The sequence below is a fragment of the Ambystoma mexicanum genome, chromosome 8 (assembly GCF_040938575.1).
Source record: "Ambystoma mexicanum isolate Mex_15411 chromosome 8, UKY_AmexF1_1, whole genome shotgun sequence".
Classification (NCBI taxonomy): Eukaryota; Metazoa; Chordata; class Amphibia; order Caudata; family Ambystomatidae; genus Ambystoma; species Ambystoma mexicanum.
The window spans coordinates 1,124,458,073-1,124,482,915 of record NC_090929.1 but is presented as its reverse complement, the minus strand read 5'-3'; the positions used below and the strand labels follow the sequence as shown (position 1 = coordinate 1,124,482,915).

Here is a 24,843-nt window from a genome sequence, read left to right as displayed (position 1 = left end):
TGGAGAGAAAGGACCCAAGTTGGACCTGGGAGGGTCAGTTGCAGAGTAAGGAGGTCAACCAGGCTAGAGCCTGAACCGTGATTCCCAGGTTGTCACAGAGACGATTGATCAGAAGGGCGTTGTTGACCGTATCGAGGGCAGAGGATAGATCAAGGAGAATGAGGACAGAAGGAAGTTTAGAGTCAAGATTAGAGAGCAAGTCTTTGCGGGTGTTCAGGAGAGCAGTTTCCATGCGTCTGGCTGCTCTAAAGCCAGACTGGTGGTCATGGAGACAACCAACAGATGTGATGTGGAGTGCAAGCTGGGAGATGGACAGCTTTTCCAGGAGTTTGCCCAGGAAAGGAGTGATAGAGATCGGGTGGTAGTTTCCCAGGGAGGAAGGATGGTGCTTAAGGGGGAGTGGAAGGTTGCAGTGACAAAAGAGTGATTGCAGGAATCGGCCAAGGCTGGAGTGAGGATGTCGATATGGCCCTTGATGGTTCTGGAGGAGCAGGAGAGCACCTGGATTAGACTTTCATAGATCGGACTTGTCTAGAAATCTCATCAGGAGTGAATACGGGGAAGGAGGAGAAAAGAAGGAGGAGAGACAGCCGGAGAGGTGCCGGGAGAGGTGGAGGGAGAGGAAGAAGAGAGAGAGGACAGGATGTCCTGAGTTTTAGTGGTGACGTGAGAAGCCAGTGCTGTGCAGAGGGCCTGGGAAGGAACAGGAGAGGTAGCAACTGCAGCAGTATTGACCAGCTCCTTGCAGATTTTGAAAGGTTTGGCCATGCTGTAGAGGCGCAAATGTGTGCATCTGCAGGTGATCCCGTGCCCTATCTCCCATGTATTGGAGACATGAGATTGTGCGTGCCTAACACCAGCCATAATACCAATACTGCAGCGGGTATTTGAAAGAAGATGCCCATTGAGACAACCCTACTGAATGTACCCTCGATTTGATGATAACCTGCAGGAGGAAAAACCTGAAGGAGTATGAAAAGAAGCTAACAAATGAATTGATGATGTCATAAAGAAGTGTGCACAATGTCTCAAGATAAAGAAGTATGACAAGGTATGAGTCCTAGAGGACAAACGATGATGCAAGAGGTCAAATGAACTATCGATGTATGCAAAAAGACAAGCAATAACCAAGATGTTGAAGAAAACTGAAGTTCAATACATATACAGATGCTAAAATGCAAGATAGATTAAGTCATCATAGCAGCTAGCTATAAGTAGTGAATAGAATGCAGGCGAGGCCGCCATTGTATAGAAACTGGACATTGGTATCATGAATCTAGTAAGCTAGAACCCATGAATCAGAATGGAACACTGTGTTGCAGCAAGAATAATAGGCTCATGGAGCTGCATGGCGAGGCTGTCTGGCCTGGAGTCAAGACTGAAGCAACCAAGCTCAGCTATCTATTCTGGAGTGGAGCGAGCGTGCAGAGGATGAATCTTCCCTTGTTAAGGTGCAAGAAAGAACACAAAGGATGCCAAGTTTTAATTAATTTAGAGCATTTAACACCTACAAAATGGACCAGATCGTGATCTCCTGTCACGTGAGCCAAGGATGGAAATAGAGTTCGAACTTGGAGTCCAAGACACGATAGCAATTGCCCTCACTCCATCCATTCCCAAAGATGAGAATACTCTACAAGGACAAGTACAAAGACAATTTCATGGCAGAGGGCATGGGCGATGAGAGATGCTGAGCTAACACCTGGGTCTGTGCTTATGTGCTGCTAAATGAACCGAATGTTCGAGACATGGCACAAGCGTGCCAACCAATTGTATTAGTCCATATAACAAAGGACCTTATAGTTTGAGGACCAATGAGAAACAGTGTATCTAATGTTTCTGAAATTACATGTTTTTAGAGGTAGGCATACGTTGTTCACCTGATAACGAACAACCAATGACAATCCTAGCTCCTATAGAAAAGTATAACCAATCCCGACCCATGATAAGTTTTTTCACTAATTCCACGTAGTATGATGTCACTCTGATGTATTTTTCATATAAAAAAACATATTTTGTGTAGAGATCACTGAGAAACTGAACGTACGTCCGTTGATGTTCGTTGTAACCTCACTGTTTTAGATAATTGTTAATAAAACAGTACTTTGCCATCTTCCTGAGTTGGTTCTGTTATTTGGATTCAGAATTATTCTGGTGTGATCCCATCCATTCCATGTGCAGGTTATTAAGGGCCATGTGCTCACTGCAGAGACATGGGCTTGGATGTGAGCTCTCTTCTTGGACAGGACTGAGAGTCCGTATTGCCTTTAGAGCAGGCAGCAGGCCAGTTTGTCAGAGGATGAGCTTGATGCGCGCCACTTCCTCTCATCCACCCTGCACTTGTGTTTAAGGGTGGCGAGGTCGGATTCATACCAAGAGTTGCACTTGGAAGTGGATTTCAAGCTGCAAGGGCATCAAGAGTTTTCGAGATAGTGAGATGCAGGTTGTTGTGGGCTGTGTCAGAGTGCGAGTCAGCTACAGAGGTTGGAGTAGGAGGGGAAAAGCCTCCACTGACCCACGCTTCATGGGCCAGATGACCGAGAAGGTGAGTGTCAGTGCTGGGGTCGGCTTTACATAGGGGCTAGAGAGTGACAGGTGAGAAGAAAGTGGTCGGTCCAAGTGAGAGGAGTGGTGAGAGGGATAGAGAAGGGGATGTCAGATGAGATGAGAACATCCAGGGTGTACCTGGCAGAGTGTATCAAGCCACAGGGAAAAATAGAAAGAGAAAGTCGCAGAGATTGGGAGAGAGCCCAGAGGAGGGGTTAGAAGCATCGAGGTGGATATTGAGGTCTCCCAGGAGGAGACGTTGAGAGGTAGAGGCAAGGAGAGACGAGGGGAGGCCGGCCCACTCGGAGAGGAAGAGGGCGACCTGGCCAGGTGGCCTGTTAATGGTGACCACAGTAAAACAGATGACAGGAAAGATAGAGAGCCTGCAGAACAGGCATTCAAAGGAGGAGTAGGCCTGCATAGGAATGAGAAAAGCAGGGATACACTCCGCTGACTGGACGGTTGGTTCTGGGTTCTGAGAGGATCTTGTAGCCATCAGGGAGGAGAGTATCAAAACTTGTGATTGAGCTGGCTGTGAACTATGTCTCGGTGAGACCGAGCATGTCCAGAACACGTTCTTTGAGGTGAGGAATCGGCAGATATCAGAGGAGTGTTTGACAGCAGAGCAAGAGTTAAGAGTAGCAACGTAGAGCTGATTGCCATATTTGAAAGACTTCCGTGGAGGGGTACAGGTATGAGGTACACCCTGCAGCTATGTTGGAGGTGCCCAAGAGTGGGCAGAGGAGTAAGAAGGAAATGGTAGAGTAGTCAGAGAGGAAGAAGAGGGTTCCAGATAGGTTGCAGAGGAAGGAGGAGGCAGAGCAGCCAGAGAAGATGGGGGGTACCAGGGGGGTGGCGTGAGAGGAAGGTGGCGGAGGAGTCAGAGAGGTGTAGGTAGGAGTAGCAGGAGAAGGAAGGAAGCTGATGAGACGTGGGAAGCGTCTATCGAAAAGGAGGAGATTGGAGGGCCCTCATCCAAGACAGTGCCATTCAGATAGACATTAATGATGGTCTTGGAGGATTGCAAGGGGGCCAGAAGGACTTCACACTGAATGCCACCATTAGTGGGAGAGGAGGAAAAAGGAGAGAGAACAGAGTCCAAATGGGGGGGTCCATAGGCCTAGAGAGGGAACGATAAAGAGGATGTTGGCGAGTGTCTGTCTGGAGGAAGCACTGGTGTAGGTATCAGTAATAGGGAGGCCTGGGTTGGAGACCAGGATGTCCCTTTTGAGCTTCTTCCTTCCAGACTTAGTGAGAGGGATAGGATAGGAGATAGAATAGCAGTTAGAGAACATAGGGGAGCCTGAGAGCATCATGGAGGGGTGCGAGGAGGAGAGCAAAAGAGGAGGCAGCCCAAGCAAGAGGGGGTCGGGGGTGACACACTAGGGGCACACAAAAAGGGGAAAGCACATGAGGAGGACAGGAACAGTCAGCACAGAGTACAGTAACAACAATAATCACAGTTAGGGGGGAAGTTCTAGGGAGAGGAGACAGTGCAGTAATGTGAAATCATACAATAGAAATCACTGGGGGGGTCAAGAGAAGTGAGAGGAGAAATGCAACAGTACAGCACAAAATACACAAGACAATAGTAATCCATGGGGGACCTAGAGGAGTAAGAAGAGAAATGCAAACAATGCAACAAGTATACAATACATTAGTCCCTGCTAGGGGAACAATGCACACAATGCACCAAAAGTATACAAAGCAATAGTCACAGCTAGGGGGACAATGCAAAACAATGCAACAAAATATACAATACAATAGTCACAGCTAGGGGGGGCCAGAAGGTAAGGAAGAGAAGGGAGAGGACCCAAGTAGCATGGGGAAAGCGCACATGGAGACGGGAAGAGAGGAGACGGACATGCAAGGCCGGGAGGAAGGGGCCTAAGTAGCGTGGTAAAAGCGCACGTGGAGATGGGCAGAGAGGGGACGGATATGCAATGCTGGGATAAGCAGAGCCTACGTTTTGGGGGGGAAAGTGCACGTGGAGATGGGCAGAGAGGGGACAGATGCGCAAGGCTGGGAGAAGTGGGGCCTAATTAGTGTGGGGAGAGTGCACATGGAGACCGGCAGAGAGTGGATGGATGTGCAAGGCCGGGAGAAGAGAAGCCTAGGTTGCGGCAGAAGTGCACGTGGAGACAGGCAGAGAGGGGACAGACATGCAAGGACAGGAGAAGAGGGGACTAAGTAGCGTGGGGAGAGTGCACATGGAGATGTGCAGAGAGGGGACGGATGCGCAAGGCCAAGGAGTTGCGTGAAGTGCAGTAGTCACTACTCTCCCTCCCTGCACCTTCTTACCTTACGGATGCAGTCTGCACCACTACACATTTGTTGCCAAACACCTGCGTCACACAACACTGCTGCCTTGTCCTGCAAGGGCTTTGCCGCAAAGGGCCCGTTCCTCACATCTTAAATGCTTGGAAGCGTGGAAGTTACGTTGCATGCTACGTATCATCGGGCAGAGTCTCCTGCAGACCTGCATCGCACAACACAGCGGCCTTGTCCTGCAAGGACTTTGCAGCAGAGGCTCCACTCCTTGGTTCTTAAATGCTCAAAAGCATGGAAGTTGCATTACGTGCTGTGTAGCATCGGGCAGCATCTCCTGCAAACCTGCGTCGCACAACACCGCAGCCTTGTCCTGCAAGGGTTGCAGCCTCATCCTGGTTGCCCCCCCAATGGCCTTTGAGACCCCGTTTTTTGGATCTACTGCAGTTGTGCTCCCAGGGTCCCGTTCATCTTCCAATTCCCAGCAGGGGCTTCCTGACACAGCAGGGCGGGGCAGTGGAACATCCAAACCCAGCCAAACTAGCCATGGTGGCCTGGTTCCTGATCAGCAGAGACTTCAGCACGCTAAATGTTCGAATGACAACTGGGACATCGTTCAGGAGGCCCTCAACTCTGTCCCAGTATAAGAGCAAATGGACTAGGTTCTGCCATTGGGAACGGGACAAGAGGCTGGACCCTGTCACCTGTCCTTTGGATGACATACTGGCTTTTTCAGTGCCCCTGACTCGTTCCGGAGTTCAGGTGGATACTTGCTGCACATATTTGGCAGCCATCAGGGCTTACAAGAGTTCTTCTGAGCATGTGTTTTCGGCAGCCAAGCCAGTGGTTAAGGCCCACTTTAAGAGGTTGCCTAGGCTTTTTCCTCCAATGCATAGACCTCATGTGGTCTGGGACCTCAATGTCATTCTGGCAGCTTTGCAACACAAGCCCTTCGAGCTGATGGCTTCTGTGGACATCCGCTTGGTGACACTAAAGACTGTTTTATTGGTGGCTCTCACCTCTGCATGCAGGGTTAGTGAGCTGCACGCGTTGTCTTCATGTGAACCCTTCACCACGTTTCACAACGCCAAGGTCCTCTTATGCACTCACCCAAATTTCTTGCCCAAGGTGATCTTTCCATTTCATCTCAATCAAGAAATCTACCTGCCGGTGTTCTTCCCGAACCCACAGTCAGAAGCAGCGAGGGCCCTGCATTCTTTGGACCTCAAGACCGTCCTCAAGTTTTATCTCTCTCAGATGAAATCCTTCAAGAAGTCTGAGGCATTGTTTGTAACTTTTGGGGCTTCCTCCCCCGGCTTTCAGACTTCTAAGGCTTCCATCGCCCATTGGATGGTTCAGGCCGTTTCGGAGGTGGATATGGCCATGGGCAAACCTGTTCCTGATGGGATTCATGCTCATGCGATCAGAGCCAAGGCCACTGCCATTGTGTTTCAGAGACACGCTTCTTGGGAGGTCATCAGCAAGTCGACTACTTGGGCCACTACGTCGGCCTTCTGTAAGCACTACTCACTGGACATCAGCTCCAGGCGTGATGCAGAGTTTGGTCAGGCGGCTCTGAAGGACCTTTTTGCTTCATCGTAGATATGAGGCAGGTTGTCACAGTTCCACCCCATGTTTCTTGTTCAGTGGAATCACCCACAAGGATGGAGGAAAGGGGATGGCACGTATGAGTAATTAAAGTTACTCACCATAGTGTCTAGAGTACTCATAGCCCTTAGTCCCCTTTCCTCCATACGTCCCACCCACCTTCACCTGCCAAGCGCTAATATGTACAAGAGTAGCCAGGTATCTAAGCGTCTGATGTGTTCAAAGGGGACTCAGGTGAGGCACCAGAGAGCGGGACCTTGACAGGGCGTTCCCAGGCCCGAGCCGGTGCCCCCATGTGCTATACTAAATTTGAAGGGGAAGCTCAATTTTTTGCTGCCAAAGGTTCCGCCACTGTCCGAATGTTGGGGAATGGCCACAAGGATCGAGGAAAGGGGACTAAGGACTATGAGTACTCTAATCACTACAGTGAGAAACTTTAATTGTCGATGTACTGGCGACAATGGGGGGGTTCTAAGAAAGAGTACTGCATCTGCCGTTTTTGTGGAACTCTGATTCTGTTGAGTGTCTGTCACATTATTTACTGCTTGCCCAATGCTGCTTAATTCTCGAAGATGATTTTTTATTCAATGTTTCTAATTCATTGTTTTTAGATTTTTATGAGTTTTGCATGCGGCTGATTTTAGGAAACCAACTTTCGCTGATTTTAGCTATTTATAGTTATTATTGTCATCATAATTGACTATTAACCCTTTTCTAACACGTACCTTAGAACCATTGTTGTTACTAACCTTCTTTTGATTGTTATTCATGTTTCATTGATGTGTATAAAGTTTAACATAAATCGAATCATATTACAATGTAAGTTTAATGCTTGATTTATAAAGTTGCCATATGGCTTTTGCGGCCAGGGAACTAAGGTGTGCAACTTCTAGCTTGCCAGATATTTTGGACTACGACTCCGAAGATCACTCTCCATTCACTATCCTGCCTAGAGCTGCTGGTAGTTGTAGTCTAGACCATATGGAGAGCCAAAATGTGCAGACCCAGATTTATTTATTCTGAAACTTCACTTAGGGAACCTCCCGTTTAGCAATCAAGGGGTGCATCTGTAGATTACGTAAGGGTGAGATCAAAATTATCGAAGATATCTTTAAATCTCTCTGACAGCTTAATACGTTTTGGATTAACTTTATTAGAAACAAAAAGTATTTCCTATGAATCTGTGAGCTCGCCCCAAACTGCATGGTATATAGATAGAGGAGATGGATTATGCCTAATAGGTTATTGACTTTTTCTAAGTTTTTTTAATTGCGTGTGAACAATTAAATGTATTATGGACATGAGGATATACAGAAAATATTGCCATATGCATGGTTTGTGTCAACCTTTTTACCAATAAATAGGTACACGCACAAAAGCAGGCCCCAGTGTACACGCCTTGCATCTGCAGGCCTGCAAATGGTTATGCATTATAAATAGTGGCAGCCCAGAAAAATGTGTAAAAAACTGCAAAGAAAGTCACAACATATGTGTGACATTTTATTCAAATATACTTGAGGAAAAGAGGAAATCTGTTTAACCAACTGAAAAAAAGGATAAACATGGTTTTAAAAAAACGATATTTATTTTCATCATTTCTGTATGTTAAAGCATCTGTGCCTGGTGTGCTGCTAGAGTGTATTTTTAGCGTTTTTTGCAGCCCCACCTCACTGGCTCCATTAATTCTAACTTCCTTGATTCTGCAGGCCTTTTGATCTTCCTGGCATGCAGACTTGGTGGTAAAATCCTTGGGCCACGGGGAAATCTGCAAGAAATGTAAAACATGTAGCACCCAGATCCTGGGCCTCTTGGGGATTTTGGGGGAGCAAATGATGCACAAAACTGCATGGAGCCTCGACCACCCTCACAGTGTGAGGCATTTTACCACTGCATAGTGGGTGTGCACTCGTCTGGGCTTTTTTTTATTTGAAAGGCAATTGAATGATGGGGATAATCTGCACACATTTTCTTATGCTCACCACCAGACATACACATAGACCTGTGTACTCTAGGTGGACACAGCCTACAGGTACGGTCCCCTGTGTCATTGGGACATGACAGCCAGGAATACACCATGTCATCTCAGAAGGGGGAGGGAAAAACCTTCCTCCTGCCATGGCCAGCCTAATTAACTAACAAAGGCTCCATGGATCCACCCTGTCCTTTTGTTTAGATCTGTAGATTGTGGCAGCATAATTAACATACTAATAGAGTATACTTCAAACAGGCCCACATGGGGCCTGGCTGCAGAGGTTAACAAGGAGACAGGAAACCCCAATAACCTTTCAGATGCAATGTATCAACCTGAATCCAGCCCTGCCCTCAGTATCACTTTGACAGTGAAATATCATGTCTGGGACTGCATGTAGTGTAGTAGTTATCCCCGCAGCGGGACCCCATTCAGAAGGTACGAGTATGTGGATTGATGGCGCCAGAAAGTCTGACCTCGCCACAGCTTGAAGGGAGATCTGCTGCTTTAATTAGGAACCACAGAGAGGTAATTTAACCATACAGACCTTTTGATCCACAACAAACAGGACGATGGGTGGGACTTAGTATTACATGTTTTCACCCGTTTACCTTTTCTGTTGCAAAGGCTTCTGGTTATGATCTCAGGCATACAGGCGATTGTTGGTGGGGACCCAGGATTGGTTCATTAAAGTAGGCTTAGCCTACACCAATCTCTGTGGTCCATTTGGCTCTTTTGGGCAGATCATCTGAAGACTTTGAAAGGAGTAGCAAGAAGAACTCAGCATTGGACCCTGGCTGAAGGTACCATCTGCCTAACATCTTCCGCTAGTGAGGGAAGGACAGGACATCCAAAAGGGAAGCAAAATCCCCTCCCCTAAACATCTCCCAAGGTACCGAGGGAGATACTGAATCCAAAGGACCCTCCAAGCAGCTCCAGAACCGGTACCCAGCCAGCACACAGTGTGCCCTGCTGGGCTCTGCAGCAAACTTCCTAGGTGGGAAGTAGCTTTGATCTGTCTATAATTACAACTGACTGTAGACAGGCAAATTAGAGCTTGGCATTGCCATTGAACATAGCAGAGGATATGCCATTTAGTCCGGCCCATAGCCTCAGCTGTGGTCAAAATAATGGTATATAAAAAGAGGGAAACATATGGGAATATCATGGGCAGATTAATTTCTTGCACACTCTACATAAAAAACAAATGTTCCTTGCCAATTCTTCTACCTGACTAGCCACAGAGAAGGGATACTGCTATCCAAAGTCCATCAACCGCTAAAGGTGCCACGCTGTGTTCCATGCGCCATCAACCTCCACCCATTTGTCCCATTGTATGGAGGGTTTTCCTGCTCCATTCCCGCAAACCCCCACTCTCCTAGAGAAGACAGTTCCCACAGTAAGTCATCCAGGTGGCTGCAGTGTTTCCCTGCGCCAATCCATCGAACCCGTGATCCAGCCATTGCAGTGGCAGCAGTGAACCCAGGCACCATTCCCCTGAGCCAGGGTCAGACTGGGGATGAAAATAATAGGCTCAGCAACTCAAACACAAAAGTGACTCCTCACTCTTCTACCATGTTAATTACTTTTTGCCACAAACTGTTTAAGAACCCCGAGGCACATGTTTCATAAAAGTGTGTGGCAAATAGTCTGTGGAGTATCGAGCATTGCAAGAGTGGGGGGTTGGGAGGCTAGCGAGGTACGAAAAAGTCCTGCTACTCTCCCACCCCAATGCACCTTGGAAAATGAATGCTAAACTGACTCCATCTTTCCCACCCCCCATATGATGACTTGACTCCGTACACTCTCCCTGCACCATTTGGAAAAAAGTGGAACATGAAGCTGTGTTCTCCTGCTTTGCATCTGGCTCATGCCCTTATTGAACCTGCAGTGCATTCAACCACCTGGAGTGGGATACAGAGTGTGCTCCTGCTATGCCCCCATTGCGCATGGAGGGTGCAGAGCAGGAGCATACGGCCACACTGCTGTCCGTGTACTGCTTCAGACCACTGTTCTACAGGCAGCCAGGTCGAACAGGAGCATGCAGCAACACTGCTGTCCCGGACCGGATGCCCAGAAAATAAGTCATGTCACAGTAAGGAAGGACTAGACTAGCAGCCACCAAATGCCGCTCTAGCCAAGCAATAACACATACCATACATGCAAACCTCCTAATTTGCCTATGGATCGCACCAATAGAAGTAACTTCACAGAAAAGGAAATTGCAAGAAGCATCATCAGTCTTTGGTACTTGGAGGCACCATGGACGTGACTTTAGAATACTTTGCCGTAGATAAGCCAAGTGGCAAATAACTTTGTGGTGCAAAATACCTACATTGCACTATTATTATATATGGAGCAACTCTATAGTCATTAAGCTTTCTTTTATGATAGCATGAAATATTAACATAAGCTATGAAGTGAATCACTTACGGAGCTGCAGATAAGACACAGTGGGTCTCATTACAACAGTGGCAGCCACGGTATGAACGGTGCCGGTAAGGCACCGGCACTGTTCATACCGGGCCGCCACATTACGAGTGCTGCTCGTGGGTGCCAGACCAGGCGTGCAGAGCGGCAGCCGCAAGCAGAAGAGGATGGTAGCAACGGTACCGTTATGAACGGTACTGCTGCTACCATTCTCCCCATTCCCATTGAGCCCTTTGCGGGCTCATATGGGAATGGGGACATACCAGATCCGGGTCCCGCGAAAGGCAATTACCTGGCCCGCCGAGGTCGGAATGGCCCGGTAAGTCCCCTTTTGCGGGACCCGGACCCGAGTTTGGGGGTAGCCATGCCCTTTTTAAGGGCATGGCTACCTCCAAACTCGTAATGAGGCCCAGTGCGATTAAATAATGTGTCTTCTCTGCCTTTTGGCTAAGATCAAGTGTAGTATCTGTTCTTATCAGTTTAATATCTGGTGCGTCCTCTGTCCGGGGACCATATATTAAATTGATTTTTGGAACAGGGAGATGGGGTGGGAGCTAGCTCTGTCCGCTCCGTGCGCCGCCCGACCTGGTGTTGCAGTGCCTCCAGGACTGGTGCACAAAAAAATAAAAAATAAATAATGTGTCCAGGATCACACACTTTGGTTAAATGGTGAAACCGGGATGTGTACAATTTAAGCAACTGAACACATCTTCCCAGGTTTAGTTCATGTAGGTATTTATTAAGGTTTTGCTTTACATTTCATGTGCTTAAATAACACTTTATGTATGCAATGCCTTTGAAGCAAACCACATTACATAACAAACTAGCCTTTAATAATAAAGCAACTTTACATCACGTACATCTTCATAGAAATGTGTTGAACAATAAGAGTATGGCTTTAGTTGTACTTCTCCCCATCCTGCATGCAAAGTCACAATAACATCATGCAGATTAATGTGAGCCAAACAAATATCCTTTGGGTTTTAAAGCCATAGTCATTATTTCATAAAGCATGCAGCATTATGGACCCTTCTAACTTCTGATCACCCCTATTCACATTTCTTAAGGGATAAAAGTCCTTACTAATACTTCCCTCTCCCTCCCATAAGTGCATAATAGCTCCCATTGTAATGTTCTGTTGCGTTGATACGGATCAACGTGCCAGGTCCATTGGAGAGCCCCGAAGCTCGAACTTACACACGGCAATGCCAGGGCAATAAAGGTGCTGAGCTGGAACACTGTGGCACCCCCATTGTCCTGCCAGCGGGACACCTTTCTCATTCAGCACCTTCAATGTCAATGATGGTGCCGAACAGGGTAGGTGTCCTACCGTGGGTGGTGGGGCAAGCTGCACCCCCTCCAGTACGCCTCTGCAAATAGTGCATTTTAATACCTTCACTGTGAATAACATTGGCACAAACTACCACATTTACAATTAATGTCGTCCCGGGAGGATAGCTCTGCGGCAACGTGCGCGGCTTGGAAGCAAGACGACACGAAGCAACACAGGTTCGATCCCAGGGTCCATGTTTAGAAACCTCTGGGTGTTTAAGCGCATTATAAATACGCACCTAAAACAAAAAAACTATTACGCAACTAAAAAACAAACAATTCCTGTAACAGCGCCTCGAAGCCCGCGGGCTGTATGAGCGCTTTAAAAAAATGCTAAATAATAAAAATAAATATACTCATTGAACTGGCCTACACTGTCGGACAAAAGTGGCCCTCACTAGCCCAATGCACCTGACCTTCAGGCATTCCTCCATTCAGTGGTCGAAGTGTACGAAAGGTAGTGGAACTATGTTCCTGCTGGCCTGGCCCCACTCCCCACAAACCCCATCGCTCTGCCCCTCCCCCACACAATCCAAACCCACAAACACACATGCTATTTAAGGAAACGTTCAGTGCAGTGCACTGAAGTGCAACCTTCAAATTCTTCCTACACTTTTATTTTAAAACGAAACTATCCCAGAACGGTTTCTTTTTAAAATAAAAATATAGGAACGGTGAAACTTAAAAATAAAAAGTATAGGAGCACCGCTCCGACCGCTCCCACCCACTTCGACCTCTGCCTCCATTGCCCTATAGGCCAGGCCGAGTCAGTTCTGAAGCTATCCAGAATTACGAGCTGAAAGTCACAAGAACTTATTAGTCATCGATGGGAGACCCCCGGGTCCTGTGCTTTTCTGCTGCAAAGTTCTGCAGAACTTCTGTAAGTTCGTTAACTCCGCTCTCATTCCTCTGCAGGCTCCATGCAGGACGGCACCGTGCTGGGCGACGTCTTACTTCCTCCGTGGGCTGACGGGGACCCTGACAACTTCATCAGGCTACACAGACAGGTGAGTCGGCGATGTGTGGGCACGTCTCGGGTGTCTGCAGGGCACTTTACAATGCTGTGTGTCAGGTGGAGGAGGCTGGAAGGGAGAAAAAGGCAAGATCATTACTGCTGCGTGTGTCCGTTACGTCATAAATTGCAAGAGTTGAGAGGACAGACAGGAAGTGAAATGAGCGCAAAGCGATGCGGATGGGAATGGTGAGGCGGGAAGGTGAAGGGAAGTGAGGCTATGATAGTAACACTGCGGAAACACTGAGTAGAGCATCAAGTGGTTCCTTATGGTGCGCTACTAAACACTCACATCCAGTTTTGCCCTTTATAGTTCTGGTACTTTCAGTTTTTTGTTTCCCATTATGTATACATGACTACAAATCCTCTGATGTAAAGGAAAACAAGCCCCTATCGTGGGACAACTTGAGAGTTCTTAGAAAATGGCAGCGCAGTAGCTTGGTGGTATGCACGGCGGTAGAGAAGGTCAATGAGAGAAGTGGGCTTGGAGCTGAAAGGGGTGGGAACAGTGACCGTTCCTCCAGAACCGGCCCTCAGTACCTGCACTTTAGCAGAGCCTACCAACTTTTGTGCTTCAGAATAATGGCGCCAAAACCAGGTAAAGTCAGTTTGTGATTGGTGGACGTATTTGAGAGATAGCTGCGTTAGGCTGACAGACGCAAATGCCAAGTGCATGATTTGAGGGTTCCATGTCTTAAAATTGCGGCAAAAATGGCCGTGAATACCAAATATCGCGGCAAAAATGCTGTGATTGTTTGCGCCACAATCATGTAAAGGATGCGGGGGACCGTTTATGCCTTTAAAGGAGAGCGGGGGACACCCCTGCAACCCCCACCCCCCTTAAATAGTATATGGGGTTCACCTTTACCGGGTGAAACCACTGCATTTTTGCCGCCATTTTTTTTTTAGCTGCGACATTTTTGCTGCGATTTTATTACCTGATACCGACTTGAGTGCGCAATTATACTGGGCTTTTGGATGGAATCAATTATGTTTTAGTGCACAATGCTCACAAAGTTAGGGAAAAAGGGTCTTCTGTTGAGACGAAAAGATAGGGTCCAACACAAACATGATTGGAGCAGGGGTAGGGGAGAAGAGAGGAAAAGAGTGAGCGCGAGAGAGAAATAGATGGTGAGACAAATGGAGCGCGGGACATAACGAGCGGGACATATATAGAAAGTGGGACAAATAGAGGGCTAAGCAAATGGAGTGGGAGACACAGGGAAAGATGGATATAAATGAGTCAGGGAGACTCGATAGTGCCCAGTGGTGGAAATGTACGAAAAGAAGTAGTGGAACTATGTTCCCTGCTGGCCTGCCCAGCTTCCCACAAACCCCATCACCACGCACCCTCCCAACGCACAATACAAACCCCAAACACATGCGCCTGCTGCTGTTTAAGGTCCAGTGCACTGAAAGTGCAAGTTTCAACTTCCTCTTACACTGTTATTTTAAAACAAAACCGTTCCGGAACGGTTTCTTTTTCAAATAAAAGTATAAGAGCAGTAAAACTTAACTAAAAAAATAGAGGAGCACCACTCCGGCGCCAGCTCGAGAGCAGTTTCTAGACCATTCCGGAGGTAAGCCCTGGCACACCCGAAGCCTAGGTTGCTAAGTACCTGCACTTCTTTTTTCCATTTAAAGCAGAGAGTGTGTGTGTGTGTGAGAGAGGGGGCATCCCGACAAAGTATTGGATTGGCGAGCAATGGGAAACAGAAGCTAGAGGGTAGATGAATACAATGGAGAAAGAAAAGAAGGTGAACGCAGAGACATTGGCGGGGAAGGGACACAGACGGTGCGATGATTAGCCAGCGGGAAGAGACTTGTGGCCATACACATGTGTCGCGGAATACATAATGTGAATATTAGAAAACTGCGAGGAGTTCAACTTCTCTCCGCTTGAGGGCGCCCTCGGCACAGCTCTGAAGCCCCCTACTACCGAGTGGAAGAAGCAATATTCCTGGGATAATCCACGCAGGGTGCTCTCTTCTCGCGCGCTCTGAGTTGCACGAGGGTTCTGTGAGGTGATGCTTAGTATCCAGACCCCGACACCCAGCTCGCCTTTCCGGGCCAAGGCTCGGTGGTGCCGTTTAATTTTCGAGACCCTCCCGTCTACAAGCACCTCAAGCAGTGAGGGATCTCCAGGTGACATGCAGCAAGTATTGTCTTTACGCAAAGACATTTCAGACGCGCGCAAAGAAGGAAGACGGTGGCGGCTGCCGGGGCAATCGAGGGAGCCATTGATTGACTAGCACAGAGCAGCCAGGACTAATCACGGGCACTGGCCACCGACAATCACAGAGAGCATGTAGAGGTAGCCTTGGAGCAGCCAGAAATCAGCACAGCACAGCTACAGGTAATCACAGAACTACAAGAACCAGTCACAGACCAGCCAGAAGCAAGCACAGGAAAGCCACGGGCACACCCAGCTCAGCCAGGAGCAACAGCAGTGCACACGAGGCCATTGCAGGCGAGCTTGAGATACTCACAGAGCCTCTGGCTGGGGCTTGTTGTTCTTTTATTTGTATTATTTTATGAGAGAACATTAAGCTTCGAGCAGAAGCACATTACAAAAGGGGATACAGCAGGAGGAGCAGTTCTGTTTGCGGGTACGGACACAGTGGGGGGTCATTACGAGGATGGTGGTAGCCGCACGGCTGCTGCCGGGGTCATGAATTTTCCGGCACCCGGGAAAGGGCAATTACCGGGGCTTTACATCCCTGGTGGACCCGGTAATCGCCCATTCCCGGGCGCCGGAAAATATTACTCCCCATTCCCATTGGACTCAATGGGACTGGGGAGGACGGATGCATCGGCACCATTCACGAATGGTGCCGGTGCATCCGTCACGGTCTGCGAGCGGGTGCTGTTCCGCCCGCCAGGTCAGACCTGGTGGGCTGAAAAACACCCGCTCGCAGAACTCGTAGTTTGGCGGTCTGGAAACAACGGTACCGGCAAGGTTACCGGGACCGTTGTTTCCGGACCGCCAAACTTGTAATGAGGCTCAGTGAAATTAACATGGACCGACATTTGGGTGGAGTGGAGGGGTAGAGGCGTATGGAGCAGAAAAAGGCACCTAGTACAACTTGGGGTCATCTAGTCTAGTGTGAGATCAGCCCAACATATAGCAAGCAATACGGTATCATCATTCTGCTATAAAAGGTCACACTCAATCTAGACAAAAAACATATAAAGGCATTTTGTACAAATCTTTTAATGATACAAATTTAAAATAGCGAGTTCCTAAGACATGCAGTAGCAAAACAGTAATTAATTAATTAATTAATCAATCAATTCAGTGTTTTCACAGTTTAAACAAAAAATAAACTTTTACACCAGTCAACATTAATAATCCAATGACCAACAGCAAAGAAAAAGACAAAGACATATACACACATAATCAATTACCATGCAGTTACAAAGAAGAAAGTCAATCTAACATTCTCGTCGAAGAGAAGTTACCACAGTTCATCGTCCTCGAATAGAAATAGGTGGCTGAGGGTCTCGTTAAAACATCCAGACCTACCAATCACTTGAATACTCAGTCTTAGTGTACCTAATTCGCCAAGCGATGAACGGCCTACAGAAAATGTTCGTCCCAAATCGTCCGCCAATCATTTTCACCTTGTTGCAAGAGCTTGTGTAATTCTGCAAAAATCTTTTCCAATAATTTCGTTTATTTCGTTTGTGCTCAAAGTATAGTCTCATTGGAGGTATGTTGCAGCCTCCTCCATAGACAGAGGGTCAGGACCTGTGCTGTAGCGTGGACACATGGGCCAAAGTAGCCGATGCTCTGAACCAAGAAGGTAGGGCATTCTAGCGTTAAGTGGAAAAGAGATTCTCTAGGTGCTTGCCCACAAGCTCGACATCCACAGGGTTCTTTAGTAATTTTAGGTCCAATCAGTTCCAACATTGGAGACGCCTTCAGAGGAAATTTCAAATATAGATCCCTATATTTAAAAGATGGGAATTTTAACAGATACGATATGGGGGAGTCTGCAAGGTAATTCGAAGTGAGGTTATCTTTGAATAGTTTTAATCTTTTCAGATCTTCAATGTTCATGATTTTGTCCCATAGTCTTATCTTCCGTTTTTTTTACATAGAGTCGAGAGAGAGAGAGAGACCAAAACAGTTTTCCATATTTTCCCTTCCAAGCAATCTAGCAAAACATTAAGCATAACCAAATAAGCCAAATTCAAGCCTGATGACGCTCATTGGGATGGATTAAGAAAGGCCCAAAACAGTTTTCGATATTTTCCCTTCCAAGCGATCGAGCATAACATTAAGCATAACCAAATAAAGTGTGTACCTATAGTACACATATCATGTTAATGTTAAAGGATATTTGTACCGCGCACTATCACCACCGGAGTGGTCCCCTGGTGCTCTGGCGGCTCTGAAAAAATGGAAGGGGGGTGAGTTAGTGGGAATAAGCTGGAAAAGTGCAAGAGAGCAGTGATGTGCTGTTGGAACATCATGAAACAAACAATAAGTGAACACAATGCTGAGCTCCAAACCACACATACATGTTGTAGCCTACTGGCAATATGTGACTAATCATTTGTAACACTTGTGGCATTGTTTCACATTGTCCTCACTGCTCAGAGATAGTAGTAGTCTGCAGGTAGAGACAGTTTTCTGCTTCTATTGACCAATTTGATGTCTATCGTGAACAAACAGACATTCCTTGTCTGCAATGTAGGAAATTCCTCAAAGGACTAGTGTGTAGGGATGGGAGCTGTCCTGATACACTTGTGTGCGTGTCTGTCTTGATCCTGTGGTATTCAGGCAAAGTAGGAGTAGCTCATGCAAGGCCTCGTTCATTTAATGCAAGTACCCATCTCTAGTGGATGAAGTTGGAAGATCACAAATGGAGCGTAGCATATACTGTATTCCGTTTGGCGAATAAAGTAACGTCTGCACGTTCAAAGAGGAAAGCTCCTATCACCTCTGGATCCAAGTCCTTCATAGAAAGGGGGCAATCACAGGAAAACAAACATAACATACATGTAATTTACAATAGTACACGGATGGCCCTGCAAGGACTGGGTTCGGGATCATTGAGTAGTAACGGTGCCGCTGTGCATCACTAAGAGTCCTGCCAAAGGGTGCTCACTTAGTAAGGACACTTTTGGTTGTCTTCCCTGTGGAGTGGGTTCTAGAAGAAGCGAGCCAGGTAGTGGGTGAAGGAGCAGAATAAGGAGGCAGAACATTACCAAACTAATTTGTTCTTCTGTGATGAAGGGGACCTTTTTCTTTTCCTTGTACTTTAAGAGGATAGTCCCCCCATTGAACATGTTGGTCCCCGTCCAGAAGTCAGACCGTTAACAGAAGCAGAAACTTCTCTCCCTCCTTGCTGACCGGATGGGCTTCTCTGGCACGGTCCTGAATTGGTTTACCTCCTACCTCTCAGGCCGACACCAGGCTGTCCAGATGAATTTGCTGCATTCTAACTGACTCCAAGTCTTGCCGCAGAGTCCCCCAAGGCTCCATCTTCACACCAATCCTTTTTAACCTTTACATGGAGCGCTCTTGGCACTCTCTTCAAAGATCCCAATATAGACACCCATCAATAGACAGAAGATTCTCACTTGTACATGAGAGTAAATAGCACTGAGGACATCATTCATCTCCACGATTACCTAGCCATCATCCAGTCCTGGATGTTGACTGTGTACCTCAAAATAAACCCATTCAAGAATGAATTCGTCCTTCATTCCGCCGAAAGGACCTCCAGACCGTAGTGCAGGCCTTTTTGGTCTTGCACATTGATGGGGGAAATGCTCTCCTGACAGGACTCCAGCTTTTCACTTAAAAAAAAGTCCACCACGCTGCACACGCCTTATTATGGGAGCATGGAAATTTGACAGAGTTACCTCCATCCTACGCAAACTACATTGCCATCTACTCCAAGCCAGGATGCTGTTCAAGGCTGCATGCATCATCTACAAAGCAGTCACAAGTAGCAAACCAGCATACGTGGTGTCTAAGCTCCACATATGTGGTGGCACAGACTCCTTGTGCAGCAAATCGAAGAACCGTCTTGAATTACAACTTGTCTGCAAAAAGTGGACCCACAAACAATCCACTCATCATACAACCACCCTCAGGAACTTGGTCCCGATGATAGCTCGGAATGCCCCCACAATTCTCCAATTTTGCAAATCTCTCAAAACATGGCTCTTTCAACAACACCTGACCAAGGACTAATTCCATGGATGCACACTCTGTGCAGCGCTCCACTGCTCTCGATCTAAGTCCATGCTTTAAACAATAAAATAAAAGAAATAAACCATAAGTATATATTTTAGTACCTGTAACATTGATAAAATGAAACTTCTGGTGGGAGTGGGACTTGGCAGAGATTACTGGAGCGGGGTGATCTTTCAAAGCACCTTCTAGGGAGATAGATGTAGGCAGGCATAGAATAGACAGCTTAACACTTCACTTATAACTTGACCTGCCTCTTACCTGTCTCCAAACCCCGCTCTCCTGGCTTCAAGATCACCCTGGTGTACCTCTCTAAGAAAGTGGTAAGGATAGGGAAGATCAAGAAGTTAGTGCAGGCAGATTCTCCAAATACCCCCAGGGAGAAAACACAAAGTTAGGGTAACTGGAGCACAAAATGAAAGGCAGACAAAAGGAATGCTGGTGTACGGTTTTTAGTTGGCCAAAGTTTTTCTATAAGAAGGGCAAACACAAGATACTATATACAACTTAAGTCACTCCTAAGCAGCGGCATTACTAAAAAAAAAAGAAAACACAAAAATATAAAGAGTCCTTTAAAAATAAAAGTGTCTTTAAACATATATAAAGTATATACAGTGCACTGTATTAAAAAAAACTGTTTAGAAATACCTTACTTGCCAGACAACCTGGCCAGGGCTGTCTCAAGGTCACTGGATGCTCCTCTCGATGTTCCTCTCTGCGCTCCCCTGTGATGGCTCTTGTGTGGCAGATGACTGCAGCAGGTAGCAGCCGGCAGAAATGATGGCAACGCTCCCAAAGTCTTAATTGGGCTGGGCTGCTTGGCACGATGCAGTGTGGGCGGGGGCAGCACCCCTCACACGTGGGCCACATCTGCCAAGTGTGGCCCAGGTCTTAGTGGGCCACCTGATAATCATGGGGTGGCCTTTTATTTAACTTCAGCCCCAGGAGGGCTAAAAACACATTGAGCACTTCCCAGCTACGGAGAGCGCCAGTAATTAGGTATTTGCCCCGGGCCCAGCTGTGATGGTAAACCACCTGGAGGGCAGCAAAGCTAACAAGCACTCCCCTGCTAATCAGGGGATCACCAACAAAAAGGTCCGGGCTGCAGTGGTGACAGGGCGCAGAGCGAAGCGGCTGAACCCCTGTTGAAGGATGGAAGAGAGGCCCCATACAGAGCACTGCCTTCCCTTTCCATGGTGGCCAAGTTGATAAAGGTTTTTCCTTCCTACAATGGGAAAATGCATGCAGTCCGTTATAGCAAGGTAAACATTTAGCAACCTTAGTTGCCACTTTGGTAACACAGGGTGCTAATAGCCTTAACACCCAATCTGGCCCACTGGATCGGGTGTTAATGGCACAATAATAAACAAATAAAAATAAAATACCGTCTGCTCAATAGTGTCTTCTGTAGACAGTGACAAAATAATATTGGTGGAGGGGTTCCAAACCTCAGTTGACTGAGGTGTTCACTAGGATCAAACCCTCATTCCCAATCAATTGAGTTTACACCAAATGAGTGCTCAATCGACCTGCCCTGTCCACTTTTGAATGTCAAGTAGCCACCTATTGGCTAAATGATATATAGCATCTCGGAAAGCTGTGTCCAGCATGTATCAGAGATAAAGTGGCCTTTAAAAAGAGCAATATATCCAAATGTCGCTTTCAAGTAGTAGAGCATGTTACCTGAGTGTTTGTGATGTTACTGTATATTACATTTGAGGATAATAAAGAATTGCAGGGCATTGTTGTTATGTTTATTGAATAGCTGTACATTTTTATCTATTTATAATAAACTGCATTTGGTTTAAATGTAAATTACCTAACTGGGAAGCAGAAGGACACTTTACAGGTAATGAATGGATAGAGAAGTGTTGGAGAAAGATAGGAGAGACTTCATCATTATCCTGTCGTCATCAGAGTCTTCAGTTCCTATCTAAAATGCATGGGGTAGGGAGCCAGCATGATGTCTGTCGATGCATCTTTCCGCGGTTCACATGTTTTAACGGATCAGGGTTGAAAGCCAAATAGCCAACATAATCTTCGGTCTTTTTGGCCCTGAACATTTACAACTTGGACCCCACACCTCCACCACACCCACACACCTTCTTACCTTGTGTCCCTGCAACGCCTGTTCCCTTTCACTACCGTGAGCGGGAACCGGCGCTGCAGGGTCCTTTTCTTTCTTTTTTTTTTTTGGGACGACTTGCTGGGGACACCCCCGCAGCCCCTGCTCATAATATAGTGAGCAAGGGTGCGTGGGACACACCTGCAGCCCTCTTTTATTTTGGGGGGATGGCTGCAGGGGACACCCCCGCAACCCCCTCTCACAGTATAGTGTGCAAGGGTCCGGGGGACACCCTGCAGCCCCCAGCACCGAATGCGTGATCTGGTCGAACTTTTTGGCCATTTGGAATTTTTCGAACGGCTGAAAATTGGCCAAATCACGCATTCAGACATTTTCTATCGGTCATTTTGGTCTAACAGTTTTAACGGCACCTGAACATTCATTTCATGCTCACTGGTAGACACAGAGAGTTTACTCGGTCACAGAGAATGTACAGAGTCAGTCACAAAGCTGTACACAGACAATCTTAAAACGTATACAAACACAACCGCTAAATGTTTCACGTAGCCAGTCTCGGAGCTTTTACATTGACAGTCACAGAACATTTAAACAGACACAGAGCAGTTATATGTCTCGTAGAGAAGAAAAACACAATGGTCAGCTGCAGCACATTGAGAGCCAGGCATTATCATGGCTATCATACACAGACGGCGGCAGAGCAGTCACCCAAAGAAGACAGTGGCAACCAGGGGAGTGCAGAGGTGGGATGATTGAAGGGGTGAAAAGGGGAGCAGTTCATGGAAGGGTGTCAATTCTAAACTAAGCCGAGCATATGGGATGCTTAATAATTGTGAAAGAGAAATCACGTGTGTTAAGATGTTGTGTTGGCAACATTGGATGTGCTCAGAGTAAGTTTAATAAATTAATCTTCTGGATTGACTTGCAGGCCCTTGAGTGTGACTATGTCAGCGCTAACCTCCACCACTGGATTGATCTCATATTTGGATTCAAGCAGACTGGTCCAGCTGCTGCGGATGCTGTCAATGTCTTCCACCCTTACTTCTACGGGGACAACGCCGACCTCCGCAACAGAGCAGACCCGCTCCTTCACAGCACCATCCTGGGATTTGTCAGCAACTTTGGGCAGATTCCCAAGCAGGTATGGGCTGAGGATAATTCCATAGGTACAGGTTTAGGATATTTCAAATGAACTACACGCTGTGGTGCACTCCCAGCAAGTACTCTTAAGAGCGCCATCATGAAATATAGACAAAGGGAGATTTTTTTCAGACAAAACTAAGGGTACCTCCCATAAGAGGCAGGCTGTGGAGGCTACCCTTCAAGTACAGGCTTCCCATTGGTTACAGAATTAAGAAGGAGAAAGAGCAGGTCCCCATCAGGTGTAAGTCTTCCAGTGGTTCCCACTGGATAAAGGATGAGGAAGTTTGAGATCAGTTGTTGTCTTCTGAGACTTTTGATCTAGTACAAACTCAGTGGGACTCCCATTTGGTACAAACTAGACAGAAACATTCTTATAAGGTACAGCCTGAGGAGCTTGCCATGAAGCAAGGTGCAGGGCCCATGAAAGGCGTAGAGGTGTACCAAAAGTATATTATAATGACAGAGATGAGCTTAAGCAGATATAAGTTCAATCTGTACTTGTTAGAGCTTTCAAATGTTAATTCTACCTCCGGCTCTTTAGAATCCTTCCCTTTGGGTTCTAGGGGAACCAGTTGTTTGGCTGCAAAGGTTGTTTTTGAAGTCTGCTACAATGGTGGTTCCTTGGCACAAGAAAATTGAATCAAATCAGCCTTTTCCGGTAATGATCTCTTGTACAGGTGCACTTTTCACATGAAACTTAACACATTGAAAGAGTCTCTCGTATGAAGACAAAGAAAAGAGAAAACATTGTTTTCTCTTATCACTAAGAAATACTTTTTCAAAGTCTCTCCGGGTCACTCGCAGCATCATTCATAATCTCTGGGTTTCATGAAGTCTGACGATGAAAAAGAGGTTAGTTGTTAATTGTTTCCTCAGCTGGTAGTCAGGGATCTCTTAAAGCAACATCCCTGGGCCTTTGAACTCCAGATTTACTTGAGTGTTTGGCCGGCTCTGTGTAATAGTTTGAACATTTTGCCGGAGCTTGGACCACCATAGCTGGAGTGGTGCTGTTCAAGTTGGTCCCTGCCCAGAGGAAGTATAGGTTGGAAGGGTTGGGGACTGCTGTCTAGCCCCCGGGGAACTCCCATTCCCAGGCTCATATGTAGGTGGACCTTCTTGCCGCCTGACTCCCCTCCTCACCTTGCGGTAAATTTGTGCCTAATGGGGGCTTCTCTACCCTCGCTTCAGGAAAACTGGCTCACCCTCTCACCTCAAACACCTACTTGAAGCTTCTTCATGAGCTTGTAATACCTCCCGCCATCTCACACCACTTGTAGGCTTGAGGGGAGAGGATCCTCTAGCTTTCCTCCAGCCATCTTTCCAATTCCTGGCTTCCACTGATGCCAACACCTTCTGAAGTCTCACTCCAAACTCCTGCTCCTCTGCTTCTTCTTTCACAAGCACCTCCTCGTCAGGTCTTACTCCATTTTCCTCACCTTCTCCTTCCACGACCTCCAAACTCCTCTGCTCCACCAGCCTCTACTTCTCTGCTTCAAGCTCCCACACTTCTGCTGGCTCCTTCTTAAATGTTCACCTCTCAACCTCCCACTGGTCAGGCTCTCCATAAGGGTTTTCAACTGCGGGTTAAATTGTTTTAGTGGTGTGGTATTGGCTAATTTCAAATCCACCTTGTGCTGCAGGCTCTATTCTAGGAGTGCATTATTCATATGTCTGCAGGAACGCAGCATAAAACAGCCAGTCCACCATGTGGAATTTCTCTCATGTCTAATGCATGTGCAGGGGTGATGAGGCCATGTGCTTGTCCTGTGAGCTGAGCACCAATGTGGCAGCAGCCACTCTGGTGAGCAGTTTTTGTATTGCAATATTGTTATGTGGACCGGTCTCTTGGGGGAAATTGTACTTTTATTGTGTGAAATGAATTATATATATATATATATATATATATATTTTTTTTATTTTTTATTTTTATTTGTATCAGTTGAATTGATTCAACCTTTCAAATATAAACAAAACAACACTATATACATTACAATACAAACTCATATACATATTATTTACATTTACATAAAATATTTCATTCCATGAAAGCACTTGGTATGTTCTCATTTGATCAATGTATAATAGAATCAACAAGAAATGTATGTACATCTTCATTAAACGGATTTTTTTTTTTGCTAAAAGGTCATGTATTTTGAAAGAAAATGTATCACGCCTATTTAGTCAACATTGTTGAGTTTCGTTCTCAGTAGTCTCCAGTTCCAACGATATTAAAAAATTAA

General features: G+C 46.6%; 1 protein-coding gene and 1 non-coding gene across 5 annotated transcripts in view; both read left to right on the top strand.

Annotated features, from left to right (window-relative positions):
* The window catches only part of WDFY4 (WDFY family member 4), a 1,820,746-nt gene that overhangs the window by 1,525,833 nt on the left and 270,070 nt on the right, over positions 1 to 24,843 (top strand). For all 4 annotated transcript variants that reach the window (XM_069611160.1, XM_069611162.1, XM_069611161.1 and 1 more), the window contains 2 exons: positions 13,070 to 13,161; positions 22,389 to 22,601. In XM_069611160.1, coding sequence (XP_069467261.1) covers positions 13,070 to 13,161; positions 22,389 to 22,601 — 305 coding nt within the window. The remainder of the gene's footprint in view (positions 1 to 13,069; positions 13,162 to 22,388; positions 22,602 to 24,843) is intronic.
* On the top strand, positions 11,250 to 11,444 carry LOC138474949 (U2 spliceosomal RNA). Its single transcript, XR_011269165.1, has one exon. It is a non-coding gene; the product is annotated as a U2 spliceosomal RNA (small nuclear RNA).